This window comes from Pangasianodon hypophthalmus, chromosome 6 (assembly GCF_027358585.1).
Source record: "Pangasianodon hypophthalmus isolate fPanHyp1 chromosome 6, fPanHyp1.pri, whole genome shotgun sequence".
NCBI classification, from domain to species: Eukaryota; Metazoa; Chordata; class Actinopteri; order Siluriformes; family Pangasiidae; genus Pangasianodon; species Pangasianodon hypophthalmus.
The window spans coordinates 22,366,862-22,387,155 of NC_069715.1; the positions used below are offsets into that span (position 1 = coordinate 22,366,862).

The 20,294-nt window shown below is 36.1% G+C and overlaps 1 protein-coding gene across 1 annotated transcript in view; it reads right to left on the reverse strand.

The window, feature by feature from the left end:
- si (sucrase-isomaltase (alpha-glucosidase)) overlaps nt 1-20,294 on the reverse strand; it is a 75,884-nt gene that overhangs the window by 14,754 nt on the left and 40,836 nt on the right. Inside the window, exons 21-37 of the mRNA XM_034305154.2 lie at nt 20,032-20,156; nt 19,099-19,187; nt 16,431-16,480; nt 13,585-13,758; nt 13,237-13,386; nt 11,880-12,083; nt 11,502-11,656; nt 9,951-10,119; nt 8,027-8,123; nt 7,174-7,286; nt 5,638-5,763; nt 5,346-5,474; nt 2,783-2,896; nt 2,614-2,676; nt 2,212-2,325; nt 1,120-1,210; nt 748-886 (exon numbers count right to left, since the gene is read on the reverse strand). Coding sequence (XP_034161045.2) covers nt 748-886; nt 1,120-1,210; nt 2,212-2,325; nt 2,614-2,676; nt 2,783-2,896; nt 5,346-5,474; nt 5,638-5,763; nt 7,174-7,286; nt 8,027-8,123; nt 9,951-10,119; nt 11,502-11,656; nt 11,880-12,083; nt 13,237-13,386; nt 13,585-13,758; nt 16,431-16,480; nt 19,099-19,187; nt 20,032-20,156 — 2,102 coding nt within the window. The remainder of the gene's footprint in view (nt 1-747; nt 887-1,119; nt 1,211-2,211; nt 2,326-2,613; nt 2,677-2,782; nt 2,897-5,345; nt 5,475-5,637; nt 5,764-7,173; nt 7,287-8,026; nt 8,124-9,950; nt 10,120-11,501; nt 11,657-11,879; nt 12,084-13,236; nt 13,387-13,584; nt 13,759-16,430; nt 16,481-19,098; nt 19,188-20,031; nt 20,157-20,294) is intronic.

A 20,294-nucleotide genomic window follows, 5' to 3' on the forward strand; every position in this document is an offset into this window, starting at 1 on the left:
TTATATGAAAAAAAAAAGAATTGTGCACACATGTGACTGTCAGACTTGCTTAAAGAGTACCAGCTGAATGAACATAATCTCTCAGCTATCCTGAATTCTCTAGCTAAACAACTATCATTCACTACATATCCACCAAATCAGAGAACAAATAAATGGCCAGGAAGAAATAAAACTAAAAAAAAAAAATCAGTCCTTATTCCTTTTTCCACTCTTATACTATATTATTCTTAAGATTCTTTCTCTATCTGACACTTGTATGTTTACATCTTGAAGTACTTATTCCTTCTCTCTTTCTCCTGATTGGCTATTGAGTAGTCAGATTTCTTTGGTGTCTAATGTTGGGGCACGATAATATTTTAGCTATCTTAGCTGGCTTATGATGTCAATTATTATAACTATTAGAGGATTGTCAGGAAAACATACAGCAGCTCAAATTTGTTTTTCCTGATCTCCTGACTCTTTTCTCCTGAATATTGTATTATTATCATTATTATTATTATCATTCCAAATAAAATCATGTGCACTATAGCTTTAATTACTTCACAGGGCCAATTTTGCATAGCCAAACCACCTATCAGCAAACATGACGCGAACATGCAAAACTCCTCATAGACAGTAACCCAAGCTCAGGTACTTATCACAAAGCATGGCATTATTTTTATTTAATATCAGTCCAAAAAAAGTATGCTCTTATCGATTGAAAGGCAACAGTACTGACTGTAACCTTCATAAATCTAGCTCACTCACTCGTAAGTTGGTTTGGTGTGAGACCAGCCATACAGGTTGTGCACATCGTAGTGTTTAACCGGAGTGCCATCAGCAAGAAATTGCTGACTGTTCATACAGAGGGTTTTGTGGTTCAGCCCTTTTTGTTTAGACTCCAGTGCTGCAAATAAATCAAACACCTTTGTTAAGATCAAAATGGCATTTCAAAAGACCAGAGTGGTTTGGTAACACTTTATTTGGATTGTCCAGTATAGACAGTATATATATATATATATATATATATATATATATATATATATATATATATATATAGAGAGAGAGAGAGAGAGAGAGGAGAAGCTAGTGAACATACACTTTTATATCCTAAAAAAAGAGAAAGAAATCTTATCTTACGTGGCATATATGGTGGATTTTCATAGATTTCTGGGCCTAGACATTTTCCTCCAACAGTGCCATCGACAAAACTAGCTGGCTCGTTCATGTCCTTAACAGATAACAGAAAGTCAAAAATCACTGCAAAAATAGTAAAATCCTGAATGATATGGAGCAGAGCATATAGTATATACAACAGAGGAAACAGTGTATTATTTTATACCACAATGTGGTTGAATTCTTGAAACAGGTTAGAGGATATGCATTAATTTTATAAAAACAGAGTATAAAAATAGACTCTAACAGTAGTTCCAGCTGTAACATGAACAACAGGTTTATATTACTCATTCTAATCATTTATTGTTTCTATAGCAACAGCTCATTCACAGGGACTTGGCAGATATGCCACATAATCTAAAACTAATAATGAACAAATTTAGAAAAAGCATGTATATATATAATTGTTGATGTGGTGAAGTTTTTTGTTAGAAGATGTTTATTTAACATTTATGGAAGGAGTCTTCAGTGTCAGTGTCACAGTGCTTTTTAAAGTTTCCCCGAATTGGAAAGTCTAAAGGACGGCTTGTCTCAACTGACCTGATTATAGATTTGGTACAGTAGTCTAGTCTTATTAGGTTTACTCATTAGTTAGCTCTTATATGCTAGTTACATTTGTTCACTAGTTTCAGACACAAAATATAGTATTAATACAGTAAAAGTCATGAGTAAGGACTGAGTGATATCAGTCTAGGGAATGGTGAGTGTCAGGTTTACTTTGTTCTAATAAGTTATTAGAATAATGAAGAAACACTACTATCTCTTCAACTCCTTGCAAATAAGGTCACACTTTTTTCAAGCATATATATATAATATTATTAATGGTATGCACATCTTAAACATTTAACATCTCTGTTATCCTGGTCAGGTTTGTGGATGACCCAGAGTCTATTACAGTGGCATGAGGGTAGTAACCCGAGCTCAGACTTGAACCTGGTACTCTGCAGCTATGAGCTGGCAATGCTACTATACCCTCTATGCTACTGGGCTGCCCACATCTTAAATAGTTTTAAGTTAATAAAATTCAATACTGCTGAGCGTTATATCTGGACTTACAATCCACAGGCCATCAAAACGCATCGTTGTATAGAAGTCATTGATTTCTGTCTGCCACCACGCTGCTGTAGTGTTCCGGAAAAAGTCTGGGAATGCTGCATAGGCCCTGTACAGCTGAACAAGACAAAGAAATCACACACAGACATACACAGACAGTTGATTATGTCTTCAATGGGTCAGCTATGATGAGCTCCCATCATGCCTTTGTGCTCTGATTGGATCCATGACAGAGTGACACATCCCAAATCATCACTGCTCACTCTATCAACTTCACAATTACAGCACATTGTATCGATGATTCCATTATGATGAGGATATATGAGGAAAAAGTACCAGATAATGTGAGATAAAATATAGAACATCAGGTTGTTCATTGAACAGGAGAAAAATGGACAAGCGTACCTCTACTTGTGTTTCCCAATCCAGAGAGGTATCAACGATGACATTTGGATAGTCAGGCCACACCTGGAAAACAAAGAAATTGACCATAGTTAAATCAAACTTCTGCTCCATCAAAACTTCAGATGATTGTTATTATTTTGTATTTAGATTTTGTATGTGGATACTCTACTTTTCCCCAGACGATGCCGTCATCCAAATCAGCTGGCCATTTAATAAACACGTCATTTTGAACACCACGCTCGAAGGCAGGATAATTGGTCTCATTGCCTGAAATTGCAGGATCCTGAACAAAAACATTAAATAGGTAAACTTTAAGAACAGGAACAAACTATTAGACATTTAATCATACAGAAATATGGGCCATAAACAAGGGTCTAAAAGGCTGACTCCACTACGAGTAATTTATTTCATCAAGTATTAGATAAGTTTATTTTACACAAATAATGCAAATTCAGGGATGGCGAAGTGCAAGAATTTTGTCACAATTCAAATTCCTTTACTTTTGTGACTAACTAAAATGTATAAACTGATTAAGCATACATGCATTTTTTAATGATATTTCATAAAACAGAACAAAATAGAGTATTTCATTCTTGTTAATAGAACTTATCTAGTTACAGAAGACAAACGAACAAAATTATCTCTATTTTTGGTGATGGTTTTAGCTGTCAAGTCATTTCATAATCATTTTATCCCCTATTAAGCTTTAATTTATATAACTACTACAAAAATTGATCTCATTTTTCTTTGTTAAACTGAATCAAATATACATTCAAACACTGAAGGAACTGTGTATACTGCATTCTGGTCTTAACTATTTTAATAATTGTATTATTAATTTTTTAGACAAATATTTGGAAACTTAATCCTTCCTTGTTGCTTTCTTTTTCATTCCCTTCATTCCCTTTCTTTTTCATTCATTTCATTCCCTTCATTCAGTGGATATACTTTATATTTGATCATCTTGTATTGGGTCCTTGTTAATCCTCTGTTTATCTTTCTCCTCATGCAGTCTTTCTCTTCTGCTCATGGGCATAAGTGTCTCTCATTGAATTGCTCCATTAGGAAAAAATGTAAAATTATGATATTTAATGTTATCTTCAATGAGTGTTGATATTGAAACAAAGTTTTCAATCCTCAAAAACAAATAAAACAGTTTGGGAGTGACATAAAATTTTAGGTTTTGATCATTCCAGGTATTTAAAATTTAAAATTTCAGCTATTTATTTTGATCCAATTTCATGACTTAAAAATCCCATCCAGATTTGATGACTTTGAAACAATTTTATTTCATGTTTATGTTGGAGGACATCTAATCACCACTTGGTCAAGATGGAAAGAAATGTGCAACATTTTTCATAATCACATATTTATGGCATGTGGCAAGATATGGTTTATGTTCAGTAATGTTTTCTGGTATGAATATAACAATTGGAGGCAGCATATTGTCAGTTTTTAAAAGAATATTTAAACCTAATTTTAGTAATTTAAAAAGCACACTAAGTATTACTAACTAATAATTTAATACTAAATATATTAAAAATTAAAATAATATCAGGTTGTTCATTTTTTAGTGTAATTTCTGTTGAGTAAAAACATACAGAGGTTATTTAATTTTGTGGCACTTTCATCTACAATGTGAACATACCTGCATATAAACAAAATAATTGTACATATTATTATCAGTATACATCCTTGGTATCACATTAATTATTAAAAAATTAATAATTAAAATGTATATTGCTGGAATTTCTGTTGGTCTTTACACTAAGAAACTAATACTTTATGGCTTCTGAGCAGAGGTGGGGGTTAATATTTAGTTTGAGGGATATATGAGGTCAAAGGCAAGTACTGGAGGTTTGCTGCAGAAGAAGAAAGACAAGTGCAAATCTAGGTTTATACGATATAATGTCATCCTCCACCCCAAATCCTAGCATCTTATTTTAATGATTTTCCATGGGACTGTCATATTATGGCAAAGTTATTAATATGGCACGATAGATTGTGCCTGAAATGATTAAAATTACAAATTTGTGTCATCATCTCACCTACTACTGTCTGGCATCCACCCAAAATGCATTTCACATCATGTGGTTATTTATTATATTTCCTCATCCCTCCCTGATGTTAATTCCTGGCTATGCCACTGCTTCTTATATCAGCTGGATAAAATGTATTATGTTTGTTAAAATAATCTATCCTTAGCAGTGGCCTCAGACGTTTAAATCTGACTTTATAATACAGTGTTCACCTTAATACATTTTTTTTAATTACCATTCTCACTAAACCGTGTTCCTTCAGCCTCTGTCACCTGTCATGCACACATTCTCATTAAAAATGAATTCAAAAGCAATCTCATTTACAGCTTTGTAACACATGGTGCGAGCTGGATGGCTTTAATGGCCTTGTTTCGATTTGCAGAAAAGAAAGAAAATTATCATTATAGAAAAGAAACACAGGTGACAGATATGACTGTATTAACAAGGGTGATGCTTGGATTTAGGTTTTGCTTAAATTTGATCAGCCAATCCCCAAAACTGATTGTATGATAGTAACACTAGCATAGCATATCAGATTATTATATTAGCAAAACCAGTACACTGGTTTGCTAGCACGCTAGCTAACATTAGTGTAGTACTAAAATGACTGATCAACTTTAACTTTGACCTCAGTGAGAAAAGGGGGCATGTCACTTGACAAAATCAGAACAAGTGAAAATAAATGCCCAGTACCAGGATGAAGATGAAGCGCATGCCCTCCCCTCTCATTTTTTCGACCAGTTTAGGAAGGTTGACGAAGTTCTTATTGAGCACAAAGTCTAGCTGCCTCTCCATGTAGTCGATATCTGCATACTGCACATCCTGTCAGGGACCAAAGGTCAAAGTCAGCACACTTTTATCCCAGGGGGATCTGTGTATTACTTGTCTATCTGAACACATATACATGAATTCTAGATTTGACATTTATCATGATCTGAAAAATTAAATGGGAATTATATTGAAAATGGGATTATAAATCTCTTACATAAGGAATATTGGCGCTCAACATATCAGCATAAAGCTCTTCGATTTCTGTATCGTTAACATAGCCATAGCGACAAAGCTGGAATCCCAGAGACCAATAAGCTGGGAGAACTGGGCGACCAATCATCTGTCAAAAAACAAAAGTCAAAAGATTAAGTAAATCACACACACACGCACACACACACAAAGTAAAACCTTTCACAAGCAGAGCAGAAAAATCATTTTATATAACAGGCAGTGTGATAGGCTGAGCCATGCTTGTAAAATCCTTGATATACACACATCTGTGACCATGTCACAATAATTGAATTCGGCATTAATGCAGCAGGTTTTAAACCAATAAAAACACTTAAGCCATTGTTCTGTTCATAGTTCACACTAATCTGTTCATGTGGTGTTGCTCAGCAACCAGAACTTACTGTTAACAGATTACATTGCCTTGTGGAATCAATTGTTTATAGGGAATATTATTAATTATAAATTATTTTCTGAACACAGGATTTTATCATGTCATCTTTTTGTCACCTTTTAGTAAAAGCAAAAAAACATGAGAGGGAGTGTGTTCTAATGATTTTATCATGGGAAGGGGGGGTTATGAGTAACCCACTCAAGGTTTATCGCTTTAATAAACAACAATTCTTCTTCTTCTTCTTCTTATTTATTTATTTATTTATTTTTGTTCAATTTCTGCTTATCACACACGTGCCAACATTAATAACAAGAAAAGCCTAGCAGACTGACTGGAAAAAAAAATGAAATGTATTACTAAAACACTAGCGTATGTTGAAGAACAGGACAGCTCCATGTTAACAGTATAAATAAAACAGCATTACACATGTAATGAATAAAATGATATTTAACTGCTTGCATTATATTTATTATATTACATTATATTGCTTACATTATATTACTTTATATTAATATATTAATGTAATAATTAATTAACATGAATGCATGTCCATATGATACTGCACATCATAATAACCTGTTTGCAATGCAACTGCAGTTAAAGATATTAACTGCTTATCAGTTTCCTTATATGCAGATATATATAGATCTTAAGTACAGTATGGAAACTGTCTTTACACTAATATAAAAGAAGGCAAATATCCAGTGTACATCATAATTAGCAGCACCTCATTTCTTTCTTAACAAAAGGTTAACAGTATAGCTTTTTTTTTTTTTTTCCTATTGGCTCACAAGGCTGAGGTTCACAAATTTACAGGTCACCTAGATAAAAGTCAGGGTGAAGTGAAAATAACAGCACCCAAAACAAATGTGACTTTCAGATTCGGTGTCCTTTCCCCTTCAGTGAAACACCTCTATAGATGTTGCAAAGTCTCAGACACACACAAACACACACAAGTCAATATAAAGTCGATATAAATGCCAGGCTCTTACACAGTCTTCTTTACACTTTTCAATGCCATTCCCTATTGGGAATGAAGTTTTTTGTTGTTGTTGTTGTTGTTTTTTTTAGTCTTTAGTCCCCTTGATGTTGGTGTTTAAACACAATCCTGTCCACACACACACTTACCGCAGTGTATTCTTGTACCACCAGTTCTGGAGTGGGTCCCATCACCATGTAGAAGTCGAGGATCCCGCCAATGGTGCGGTAAGTGAGAGCAGGCGTCGGCTGAACTGTCACATCTAAAACATATCAACATTAATATTACTCTCAGTTAATTTGTTCCAATAAACAAATTTTATGCTCAGATATTGTCCACAGAAGTAGGCAGTAACAATTACTATATTGTATTTATTTGCAATAGTTCTAATGGGGTTAGCCTACTTGTTACTCATACTCAAGCAAACCTGTTAAGGCAATAATCTACTTTCTCGTAGTTTTCATGTCTGTATATCAGGATATACCAAGTTTTCCTTTGGCCAAATCCCAAATTAAATTACAGTGTGTATATGGTGCTGGTTGTATATGTATATAGTTGTTATATAGAAGCTTAAAATGATTACCTATTGAAAACAAGTTTATAAAGTTTATGTTAATATGAAGATTGCCTATATTGATCTATCTATCTATCTATCTATCTATCTATCTATATACACCTCCTGTGGTTTGCTATATGATAACGTATTCTGTCTGAAGCCATTCAAGTATTTACAGTATCAGAAGTATTAAAACTGGATACCAATTATGGTCACAGAGAAGAATATTTCAACGTGAGTGAGTCTGAATGTACTTTTGATCAGAATTTCTTTAAATGTGAGAGGAAATTTGACATTTACTTTTATTTTCATTTTTAAACAACATGCAAATTTAGTCTATAAACTAGGTTTTATTTTCAGACACTAAATTAAATGAAAAACTCCCATACAGAATTGTGTGTGTATGTGTGTGTGTGTGTGTGTGTGTGTGTGTGTGTGTCTCTCACCCATGGCATTGCTGTTGAGCAGCAGGACTCCATGAGCATGAGCGCTCGGCTCCAGGCCCATGTAGAAGGGATGCACGCCATAACTGTTCAGCTTATACTGAAGAGAGTGAAAAAAGTGAATTAAAGGACTGAAACTCTCAACATTTTTTTTTCTGCCACCAGGTAGTTAACAGCATCTCCACATTTTCTCAACTGTCCAAAAATGAAAAGATAAACATCTTACTAAGAGTAAAGACAGACTTAAGAGTTCCTCCATTAGTCAAATAAAATAAGAGGAACAACTGAAAATAATTTCTAGCCTAAGCTTTACATATACTCCTTGGTTTTTCATGTTTGCCTTTAAATTGTCTATAAACTGTGGTATCTGGCTTTAGATGTCCTGAAGGAAACAAATGTCACTCTGCTGGATTGGCAGCTATCAAGCAAGGAGTGATTTAGGATTTAAATTAACCCTCTGAGGATGCAGGTTCAATTTGAGTATAATGCTGTTCAATGAGAAACATTATTTCTGTTATGGAAGACATTACAAATACTGAATGCTTCATCTACTACCCTACATCAAGCAACAAATTCATAAAATCTTTTATATCATCTGAATTATATTCAACTCAAGAATTAGCCATTGCATCTTTCCCTGGTCATTTGCTTGTCACTGGGGTGGTACTCTCAAGGGAATATCTTTTGTACCTTTGGAATTTATACAGTTTATATACACCTAGGCTAAGCGCATTCAAACTCAATTGTTTACAACTCTACACAATTCATGCTACCATCTATTAGAGACAGATTTATTTCAGCTTTAGTTCATTATATCACAATTCCAGTGGGTCAAAAGTTGACATACACCAAGTTAACTGACTCTTTAAGCAGTCTGGAAGAATCCAGAAATTGAAAATTGGGACCCTAAGCAAGCTGTGGATGTTAGGAAGGAAACATACCCCAGGTGTCACCTTCTGCAATGGACAAACAACTACCGAGTGTATGTGTGGCAAGATCTTGAAGCATGAGCTAGACTTAAGATTCACCACTCAAGGATGAAATGGAAGGAGTGACAACAAGCACCACATGTGCAGGTTGTAAACCTTGTGAGACAGAGGAGAGACTGGGCACGGATACACCCCCAAAGAGACTGTCCCTTCAGGCAGTCACTCTGACAAGAGCAGAACCATCCTCAATCCTATAATAGAGTTGTGTGGTAGAAGTCGTGGACATGGTTCTGGAGCCTACAGATGATGACAACCATTATATTCAGCATGGGGACAGAGGGGTATGGCGTGGAAGAAGTACGGGGATGCAAACAACCTTACAAAGAATCGTAGGGCCGAAAAAATCACACAACATCAGTAAGATGAATACCCTAATAAACAATAAAAGATGGCAAAAGAAGAGGAAAAGGCACCATAGGCAGAGCTTCTACTAATACCCAGGAAAAGGCTCCTGACTTTCCACTTGCGAAGAGATGTAGTGGCTCTCTAGCAGTCTTTGTATCTGAATTTCAACCCTTCATATCTTTAATTCAGAACTTTAACCAGAGCCATGACTGCCTAATGATGTAGTAAACCAATCACATGGCCTGTTTAGTCACGCTATGTCCCCTAGTTTTGCACTCCTCCAGCGTTCAATTCTACTTACATTTGGAATAAAATACTCACTTTCACTAAAGGTTAGACCAATACATACAGACCAATGAATGAAACTGTTATAAGGACTATAAACACACCACTCTCCACAAGAATACAAATGAGAGAATACAAAAGACCCTGTGGGGGCATGTGCAGTTTTCCAGGAGGATTTTTTCCCCCAAAACTGCAGCTTTTATTTAAGGGGTTAAGGCTGGGGCTGGATTTAAGAGTAGGCATAGCATGGTCATTATAAGGAAAGTGTGTGTGTGTCAACTCTGTATAGTTGTGCTTAATTCACTTACCCCTGGAGGTTGGTCCTTAGAGAACATGCCCCATGTGTGCCAGTTCATGTTGTGTCTAAAGCTTAGACGTTCAGACTCTCCAAAGCCATAGATGTATTGTGATGGAAGTAGAGTTGAGATTTGTATGAACAAGTCAGAGAAAATAAAGCCAGGAAGAGACGAATTCCATCTTCAGGAAATAACAGAAACAGAAATAATACACAATAAATATGTTTCTAATTTGTCTTAACATAATATGCATTAATTTCATAATGAATTAAAATGATCCTTATTAGGTGCCAGGGAATCTTATTGATTCCTTGTTTAGTAATAAAGAGAAAATAACACAGTTAAGAACTACAATGATACCTTTTCTTCAAAAATTATGACTAGATATTAAAATTTTGTTATAAAAGAATAGTTTATGAGATATCTCCTTCACAATATCTGTGTGTAGGTTTGCATAGGTATGCAAAGATTATGCATCAGGTAGCATGGTGCATGCAAATGCCACTTGCACAGGTTATTGTCATACTCTGACTGCTAGCCATCATTGCACTGTGCAAGTAGTGATATCATGACCTTAGTATTATAAGGTTCCTCTCGCATTCATTTTCAACCCAGATGGAACCTTACAATATTAAGGTCACAAAATACCCTCTTCTAGTTTAAATCTTCAAGCTACACTGAGGCGATGGGAACAATATCAAGTGGAGGGGGCAGAAAAATTGGGTTGAATGTCTTATTTTCATTTCTCAAAGGTGGCACCCCTAAAATCAAAACGATTACAGTTGGATCTGAAAATCTGAGTGCACTATCAGGTACTGTAACTAATTTTCTCAAATAAGGAGTAAAGAGTAATGATTGACAGATGCACAGGTGTAATCTGATAAATTACATTGTGGGCCTTTTGTAGGTGATTTCCAATAATAATTATGTAAATGATGTTGGGGTAGGGCACAATATTTTTATGAGTTTTTTGCTGACATCTATGTCATGTTTGTCAACAATTAAAGGCAGCAATTAAAGGCAGCAATTAAAGGCATTAATTGCTATTGGCATCACTGAAGTGAACATATGACAAATATTTATTATTAGGTTTTATTGTGATAAGAATTAAAATTTTGAGAAGCTTTCATAAAATAATATTTTATTTAGTTTTCAATTAGAGGCTTTCGAAAACTTTAATATGTGCCCTTTGGTTGTAATAATTTATACATACAATCACCGTTCTTGATGTGACTTTCAGGCAGTGGTAAATCACAATGCAGATGCTAAATTAATCTGTTTGCACTGAATTTGATCTATATCTGAAATACCCCACACTGTATATTTATTAAAGCAAAAATGCAAGATACTATTTTGCTTATTTGAAAAGCATGATTTTGCTCATTGCTTCTTCTCCTGATCCTGTTACTAAGTTAGCTTGCAGTGTTTTTTTTTTCTGGTTATCAAGTTTGCATGATTTTACATACACAAACCTTTATAAAATCAAAGTCACAGACTTTGATCACACTACACTGATCCAATCACATATTTATCTGGAATAAAATTGTTAAGCTATAAACTTACATGACGGTTCCTGTGCTTTTCCTGATCACCTGAATACCGAATGGTTGCTGTGTGATATTCACTGTGTACAGCCTCTTATCCTCCTGTAGCTCTGGTGTTGATGGTAAATCAAGAGGAACAGGAACTTCATAACGCTTATTAGCCGGATCAAAGATCTGTAGGATACAGACAATGGCCAGTCTGTAAGATTTATTTATTTATTTATTTATTTTAAATATCATTATACTTAATTGTGTGATAGCTTTTATTTCCTCTTCTTTGTTTAATTTTCTCTATATTTAATTTCCTTCATACTTTTGTAAATTATCAATGCTATAACCTACAACCTAATTCATGCCCTGCCACAGTACAAGCTCTGGCAGCCATACGGGTCTGTACCTTAAACCGTAGGGAGTGTCCACTCAGATATGTGATTTCCACCTTCAGTGTGTTGATGTCTTTGGATAAAGCACGTGGAGCAGGGTATTTTTCATTCCGCCTGATATTAAAGCTCCATCCACTTGGCATTTCCTCTGCAGGATCAGAGATGTAGCCGTAATCCATGGGGAAATAACACCATGGCACACCATTCAGATTTGATGGCTATAGACAAACACAGAGAAAAAAAAGTGAATTTGATTGATTAATATCTATTAATTATAAGCTAATGACTTAATACATGTTGCATTAAGTAAATGCAGTGCACTTTGCTGTTCAGAAAATGCTCTTTTATCATGTACAATAAGAGAGGTAAGAGATGCTTTGTGTAATTCTGTGTGTTGTTCATATGAGTTTAAAGAAAAATTCCACCCTGAAATATTTGTGATGTGCTTAACAATTTGTTGTTAATTTGTTGGTTGGTGTTGTATTTTTGTTTATTTCTATGAGAAATTATCAATTATGTGTCACTCTGATGTCACAGAGATTTACCACCTGGATTGGTTGGACCTGGGTGGCCTCGGAATCGGGGGTTAGGCCTGCTAGCCATGCTCATGCGCATCTTAGCTGGAAATATAGCTCCAAATGGCTAAAATGCCCAAATTCCAAGGCCTCTTTCTCAGGCAGTGTAGTGTAGATTGCAGGGACGCAAGCCTTGTCTCAATTGAAAGCTAGTGAAGAGCTCTTTTTAGTGGTTATAATTTGGCATGTGTCGGTCTTGCAGTCAGGAGCTATCTGGCTACTGGTCACTTCACAAGAGCAGACATATCCATTGCTGTTAATGGCGTATGCTCTCAATGACCATGATCACATGACCAGTGTGCCCTCTCTATCTTTTAATTCTATGTATACAACATTGTTGGGCTATGTTTGGGGGTGGAGAGAATGTGAGTTGCAACCAACTTGGCCAGTTAGTAATCTAGAAGATTATCATGTTTCACCGTGGCTTCTACGTATCTGTTTGAGCAGATTGTTCAGATGATGGGGTGAGAGAGCTGGACAGACTAAATGACTAAAGCGCCGTTGCTCTGGTCTCTTTAAGTTGAGATAAAGCAAGGGCTGTAATTCCCACTAGTGCCAGTATTGACAGGTAGTTGGCAATGACATTGTGGGTAATGTAGGAAACTGATAACCAAAGCAAAAGCAGACTAGTATGTCTATGAAATAAGTTAAAACCAATAAAGTCAACTCAGAATTTTATCATAAAATAAATCTTTGACACCACTGAATACCACGCATTATTTATAAAAACTGTATATGCAAGTCATTCAGGCTGGACCTTTCCTTTACTTCTCTGTCTAATTCAATGTACACTTACCGCCCAGATGCAGCCTCTTTCTGTGCAGGAATTTTCAGTGGCCATTTCCTCAGGGTGGCAGTTAAACCGCTGTAAGTCTTCAACAACGGAATTCCAGGTGAGTGTGTAATTTTTCCCCAGTTGCAGTTGGAGATTCTTCAGATATAGCACCTACAAAACAGATCCCCATCACACACTTTTACACTCACACACACCTTGTAATATTACCATTTTGTATCAATACATTCCTATATGGAATTGCTTATAGTGTGTTAGCCTTATGCAGCAACAGTTTTGTTAATGTTGTCACTATGTTGACTATGCATTTGAATTGGACGGTTATCACAGTATAAGAAAACATGCACTTACCTTCTTCACTGAGTCATAATTAATGCTGGACTCCGGCAAGGCACTGACCACGTTACCGTCATTGATGGTCACAGCTGTGGGGGGGATGCTCAGTCCTAAAACGGTGACGTTCTCAAACACCAGATTGTTTGGATCAGAGTAGCCACTGTGGAGAGCCTGCATGGTCAGCACTCCCTGAAAGAAACACGCAATTTTTATTAATCCCTTACATTTTAAGTTGGATTTTGTCAAGCCGAACAAATTCACCTTGATTGAAGTCCATTTGCATTACTGTAATCCAAAACAAATTTATGATCATTAGTTGATAAGAGGTGATTCTAGATGTTAAATTGCTCTACATTTGATTGTCTTCCTCTTCATGAAGCCCTAATCATAACACATCAAGCACACTCATATGTGTTTATTTGAGCTAACTAGAACTGATGCCACACTGTGAGCCAAAAGAGCTTTGGCAACAGTCTGGAATACAAGTGACATGGATGTGTTGCACACAAGCTACCCAGTAAACATCTAAATTGGTATTCTCTAAAGTTAAAGAATAATTGGTGACTAACTCTCAGCAGGTTATAACTGCATATCACTACATCGAAAAATACATGTCATCCAGCACACCATACAACTTAGTTTAGTTAGCAAACTAAAGTTGTGTTGTTTTGGCTAGCTGAGAAAATGAACAAGTAATCAGAATAAGAACAATAGTTTACTAGTTGAACTAAAAATAAGTCCCTTTTTCAGAATACAGAGGTCGGTATGTAATTATGCAGATGTTGCATGTAGCATTGCATGGCAGGACAGGAAAGAAGAAACTAAACCAAGCCGAAAATAATTAAAAAGGAAGCCAAAGATAGAGCTTGTCTGATAAGTACCTCTTTCACCCCTTTTCCATTGCATATAGAAGGCAATATTGCAATATTTAGTTTGCCAGTTTGAGAGAAACTCGCTTTGTTTTATTTGTTTTTTTTTGACAACAAACTATTGTTGCTAATCAATTCAAACCTTTTACATTTTCAAGCTATCATACCAGCTAGTTGTAATATACTGTACAAGCATACACACACACACACAAATGACTGTGTCCTTTTGTATTTAGCTGCAGAGGTATTTCTAATTTCCTCATGGTTTGCACATCATTCACTAGTCAATTGTCCAGAGGCATTTAGTGTTAACATTACCACAACAATTGGATGTGTGAGTGTAGCAAGTATTTAATATTAATTCAGCAGGTTAAACAAGTCTTCATTCAACTTGTTTGTGTTTTTTAACAGTTTCTATACTATGCCAGTCTCAGCAAAATGTCATCCAAATGTCCTTATTGAACAGAAGCAGGGGAAAAGAATTCAAATTTGTTTGGCATCATTCTGTTCCAAAATGGTTGTTAGATGTCCCTCATTCCTGATTCAACCTCTCAAAAATTAATTCATTTCTTTTTCAAATGTTGCTTTTCAGCCACTATGTTTACATGCAAAAATTTTCACCAATCTGAATGGATTCATTCTGTTGGCAGTTTCCCAATGAACTGTTCCCTAATAGACACTGAGAAGAAGAGAAGATTCAGGAACAAGGGCTCTGGTTGTTAAATAAAGTATAATACACACATCATCCATCAGTAAAACAGATATATGTATAATGCTTTTACAGATCTTCTAATGTAACCTGCCTTTTCTTAGAGCTGGCTATTGGGAAACTTTCACGCAAAAGGCAAACTGCTTGCTTAAGATAGACCTTCATAGTTTGTAAGGCAATGTCTTTGTTACATGCTTTTCCTCAGGATTGTTCTCATTTACCAATTACTCTTTTTTTTTTTTTGATCACTGATTTGTACCTCAGTACAAGTTAAAACAACTGTTTTTTTTTTCAAGTTTTTTTTTTTTTTTTTAAGAAAATGCAAATAATATAAATAAACACGTTTATGCTGCTTGGATAGGCCTTCGTAGTTTGTAAGGCAAACTTCTTAGATAGTGTTTTTCAGTGTTATTCTTTACTAATTACTGATTTGTCTGTCAGTTTGAGTACAGTTACCTAGTCAGTTGTATGGAGCTGAAGTACAGTGTGTTACAACTAGAGCGCTTTAAAGGAGCACATCATGACCCAGAAACACAAGCTGATTCAAACAGAAATGAATCAACCATGAATCACCCACCTCATTCAATTGAATAGAAAGTTCACTCAGATTGGCCTCAATTGGTTTACTCCAGAGGTATTCAAACTGTGGGGTATCCCCCCAGTGGGGTGTGAAAGAATTGCAAGGGGCACGGATAAGATGGAGAAAAAAAAACAAAAAAAAAACTGCCAAGCTTTTACACATTTTGCATAAGAGCGCTGCATTTTAACATTGGAGTAAGCTGAAGCATATTCCAAAATACGCCTAAAGAGCTGTCTTTTTTCATAGTAAAAACAGCAGATGAGCCAAATGCACAGGTGTTTTGAACTCAGTGATATTAACTGACACTCTCTGGAAGCCCCAATTGAGATGTATACATGAACGTTTTTTATTCTGACTGAGCTTAGTTGGAAGATTAACGCTTGATTAGGTTGCAAATGTAGTCGTCACACAAATGCACATCCACAGAATGTACACAAGTGTAATGGTGATGTAGTTTCATGTTTTCCCATAAAACAGATTATTAAATAGATCATTGACTGCAGATTATTATTAACAGATTATTAGGCTGCATGTAAGTATAGCTGTTGAAGTGAATACAGGAAATATATATATATATATATATATATATATATATTTTAATATAGAAGCAGTGTTACAGTTATAATGCTATATAACAAAGAGACAATCTAGGACAATGGGACACAATACTGATAATAGTGAACATGATATTTAGAATACCTACTTGAACAACGGAGAACTGGTAAAGGATGTAGGCCCCAGATGAAACAGTGTCTAAGAAAGAAAGAGAGAGAGAGCATTCAGCCAAGTTCAGATACACAAAGATCACAGGGCAAAAGGATGATACAGGTGCTTTAATCAGTAATACACATCACACGTCAATTTACTGAGCTGTTATTACACACACTGAATTTTAATGTTGTTATACTGAGAATAAAGCAGCACACATCAATATTTTGGACTGTTTCAATTCAACAGTGAGCCTGGCTGCAGCCAGAAAAAAATGCAAAATAAGGGTGACAGATCATTATGGGTGCAAGAATAAAGTTCTAGACAGAAGCAGTTGTTTGTGTCAGTAGCAGGGCCAGTAAGTGAGAGTCACTGACAAGCCTCATGGCCTGTGGATAAAAGCTGTTCCCTAGCCTTGTGGTTCTTAATTTCACATTCTTATAGCATCTACCTAATGGAAGAATTGTAAAGAGGCTGTGTTGGGTTCTGTGCATGATGATGTTGTGGGCTGTACTGATGACCCTGATACAAAAAATGTCCTCGAGTAATGGGAAGTATGCTCCTGTGAAGGTTTGAACAATTCTAAACACCCACTTAAGAGGCTTGCAGTCCTGAGCAGAGCAGTCTCCAAACCAGCCTGATGCCACTGGTGAAAATGCTCCTGATGGTTCCCCTGCAGAATTTTTGGGGGGCATGCAAAATATCTTTAGTGTCCTCACTAAGTACAGGCATTGATGAGACTTCCTTATTAGGTAAGATGCGTTCCAGGACCAGATAAGATCCTTGCTGATGTGAATTTAAAGGGGTTCACCCTCTCCACCTCGTTCTCACTTATGTGCAGTGGTGTGTGCTACTCCCTCCTCTACTGCAGGTCAGCAATCATTTTATTCATTTTGCTGGCATTTAGGGAGAGATTGTTGTTCTGTGACCACACCACCAGATCTCCCTTCTATATGCTGTTTCATCACCCCAGGGTTAAGTCCAATGAGTGTAGAATCATCTGCAAATTTAATGATGCTGGTGATGCTCATTGTTGAAAGATATTAATCAGGAGAGGGGTACAAAAGAATTTCCAAAACATTTGGTGTATCATGGAACACCATGAAGGCAATCATCAACACGTAAAGAAAACGGGGCACCACGGTGTATTACCAAGAACAGGACTTCCTTTCAAAATTGACAAAAGGAAAAGAAGAAAAAGAGACCTATGGCAACATTTAAGTAGCTGCAGGAAAATCTGCCAAGTATTGTCCACTCCCTGCATGTGACAACAATTTCTCGTCTTCTTCACATGTCTGGGCTATGAGGTAGGGTGGCGAGACAGAAACCTTTTATCATAAAAAAAAAAAAAAAAAAAAAAAAATTAAGCCCACTTAAGTCACCCCAAACCATGTGACAAAATATGCTTTGGTCTGATGAGACCAAAGTAGAACTCTTTGGGCATAATTCTAAGATCTAAAACCAAGACAGCCTACCACCCAAAGAACACTGTAACCACGGTGAAGCATGGTGGTGGAAGCATCATGCAATGGAGCTGCTTCTCTTCAGCTGAGACGAAGGCTCTAATCAAGATAGAAGGAATCATAGATAGCTTCAAATACCAATATATTTTGGCACAAAACCTGCAGGCCTCTCTTAGACAGCTGAAGATGAAGAAAAATGTTACATTCCAGCCATGTCAATGACCCAAAGCACAAATCCAATCAACAAAGGAATGGCTTCAGAAGAAGAAGGTCAACATTTTGGAACAGTCCATTTAGAAGCCACATCTAAATCCTCCAAAAACATTTGGAATGACTTGAATGTGTGCACAGGAGATTTAAAATTTGATGGTTTTGGAGTATTTTTGCAAGGGAGAGTGGAATATAATTCTTACCCAAAAATGACTGAGTGCTGTAGTGCAAGCAAAGGGTGCTTTAACAAAGTATTAGTTCACACTTGTACAACCAGGTTATTGTAATTTTTTTCCCCCTAAAATGTTCTATTTTTCACTTGAAGTTTGTTGGCTGCTATATCACACTAAATGTGGAAAAAGATCTGACATGTTTTATCTTGGTTTCATTTTATCGACTATTTTATATCCACTATACCTGTCCTTGCTCTGTGTTTGTTTTAAATTCTAAGTAACTTGCAAAATTGAAGCACTTGACTACAAAATTACTCTCGCTCATGAATACACCTAGAACTCACACACACTTCCTTAGAAAACACTACACAATGAGAGGACACACACACACGCACACACAAATTTCCTTTTTCTCTCTCATACACAAATATATTACATTAGATTTCTCTGCATCTCTGTTCCCTCTTTCTCACCCACACACACACACACCCATCCATTCAACCACCACCCCCCCACACGCACTTACAAACACACTTGCACACACTCTGTTTCACCCACACTGTTATCACTGGAAGACACATGTATCTGTTACGATGAAATAAAATAATAAATCCCTCTTCAAATGATAACAACTTAGATATGCTTTATACAGCAATAACACTGATAAGGAAATCATCATAGAAGATATACAACACACCCACTACATAAACAAGGTGTATACATATACAAGAAGATATACAAACACACCCACACACACAGATAAGAAAATACTAGAGAAAAATCAGCACTTTTTTTTTTTTTTTTTTTTAATTAGTACCTCGAGACTCTCCATCATCCCAGAACAGCTCGCCTGATGCCTGGTTGTTGTCATCGAGTGCAATGATCAGGCCCATAGGAGAACGCCGACTGCAGGAACACACACGCTTTCATCATCACACACTACTTTTACAAGGAACTAAATAAGAGGGAGTGAAAAGCAGAGCCTTTGAAGTACATAGTCATAATTTCAGCATGCCAGCGAGAGGTTTTTACTTTCAGTTATATATGAAGCTTGAGACAAAAAGACATCATGTTCAGTAGCACAACTGTGCAGTGCTGCACAATGCATTTACAGCATCCTTAGTAACTGCTAATTCTAGTTTGTTTATATTTTGGGAACTAGAACAAACTAAGTTCATTAGAAAATATTGCAGGCAAGTACAAAGAAAAATAACTGTGTGAGCAGGAATACAAAAATCTCTCGCACATCTCTTCATCTCTTCTTGAGACCAGTTATCAACTCGAATGATGTAGCTGAGGTTGAGGAACCACCAGGGCCAGAATTCACACACCATGCTGACAGTGCTGCCATTTCTACCTAACAATGTTTTCCTAGGACATAGTGCTAGGGTTCATATAAATTACATATTCTCTGAACAGATACAGATAGTGTCACTGTGTTACACCACTATAATTTTTTTCAAACTTCACAATATTTTCAAAATATGTTTAAACTTTACACCCTTAATATCCTAACTGTTACAAATTAAATACTCTAATAGAACACCATTGCGTTATCAGTTTGATGCTTAATACATGTATCATCATCATTTGATACATAACAAGTCATCATCATCATCATCATCATCAAGGTCAGCACTATGGAACTGTTAAGAAAATGACTTTGACTATAAGACTCCTATTGTGTGTGTGTGTGTGTGTGTGTGTGTGTGTGTATGTGGGCATGTATGAAGGCAGTGGGCAGGGTTACCTATACACAGTAGTGACTGCAGTTCTCTGGATTGGCAGAATGGCTCCTCCCCTGATATGAAGACCCATCTTATCTAGCGGCAGTGACAGTTCAACGCTTTGTTTACGCTCCTTGATTTTCTCTTCCTGCCAAATCAAAAGAAAAAAAATCATGATTTTCATTTTCACTATCCTCCTCCCCATCATCATCATCATCATCATTTTATTAATAACTTCTATCATCATCTTCCTAATCATCTTCATCAAAAAAAACTAAAACATGCA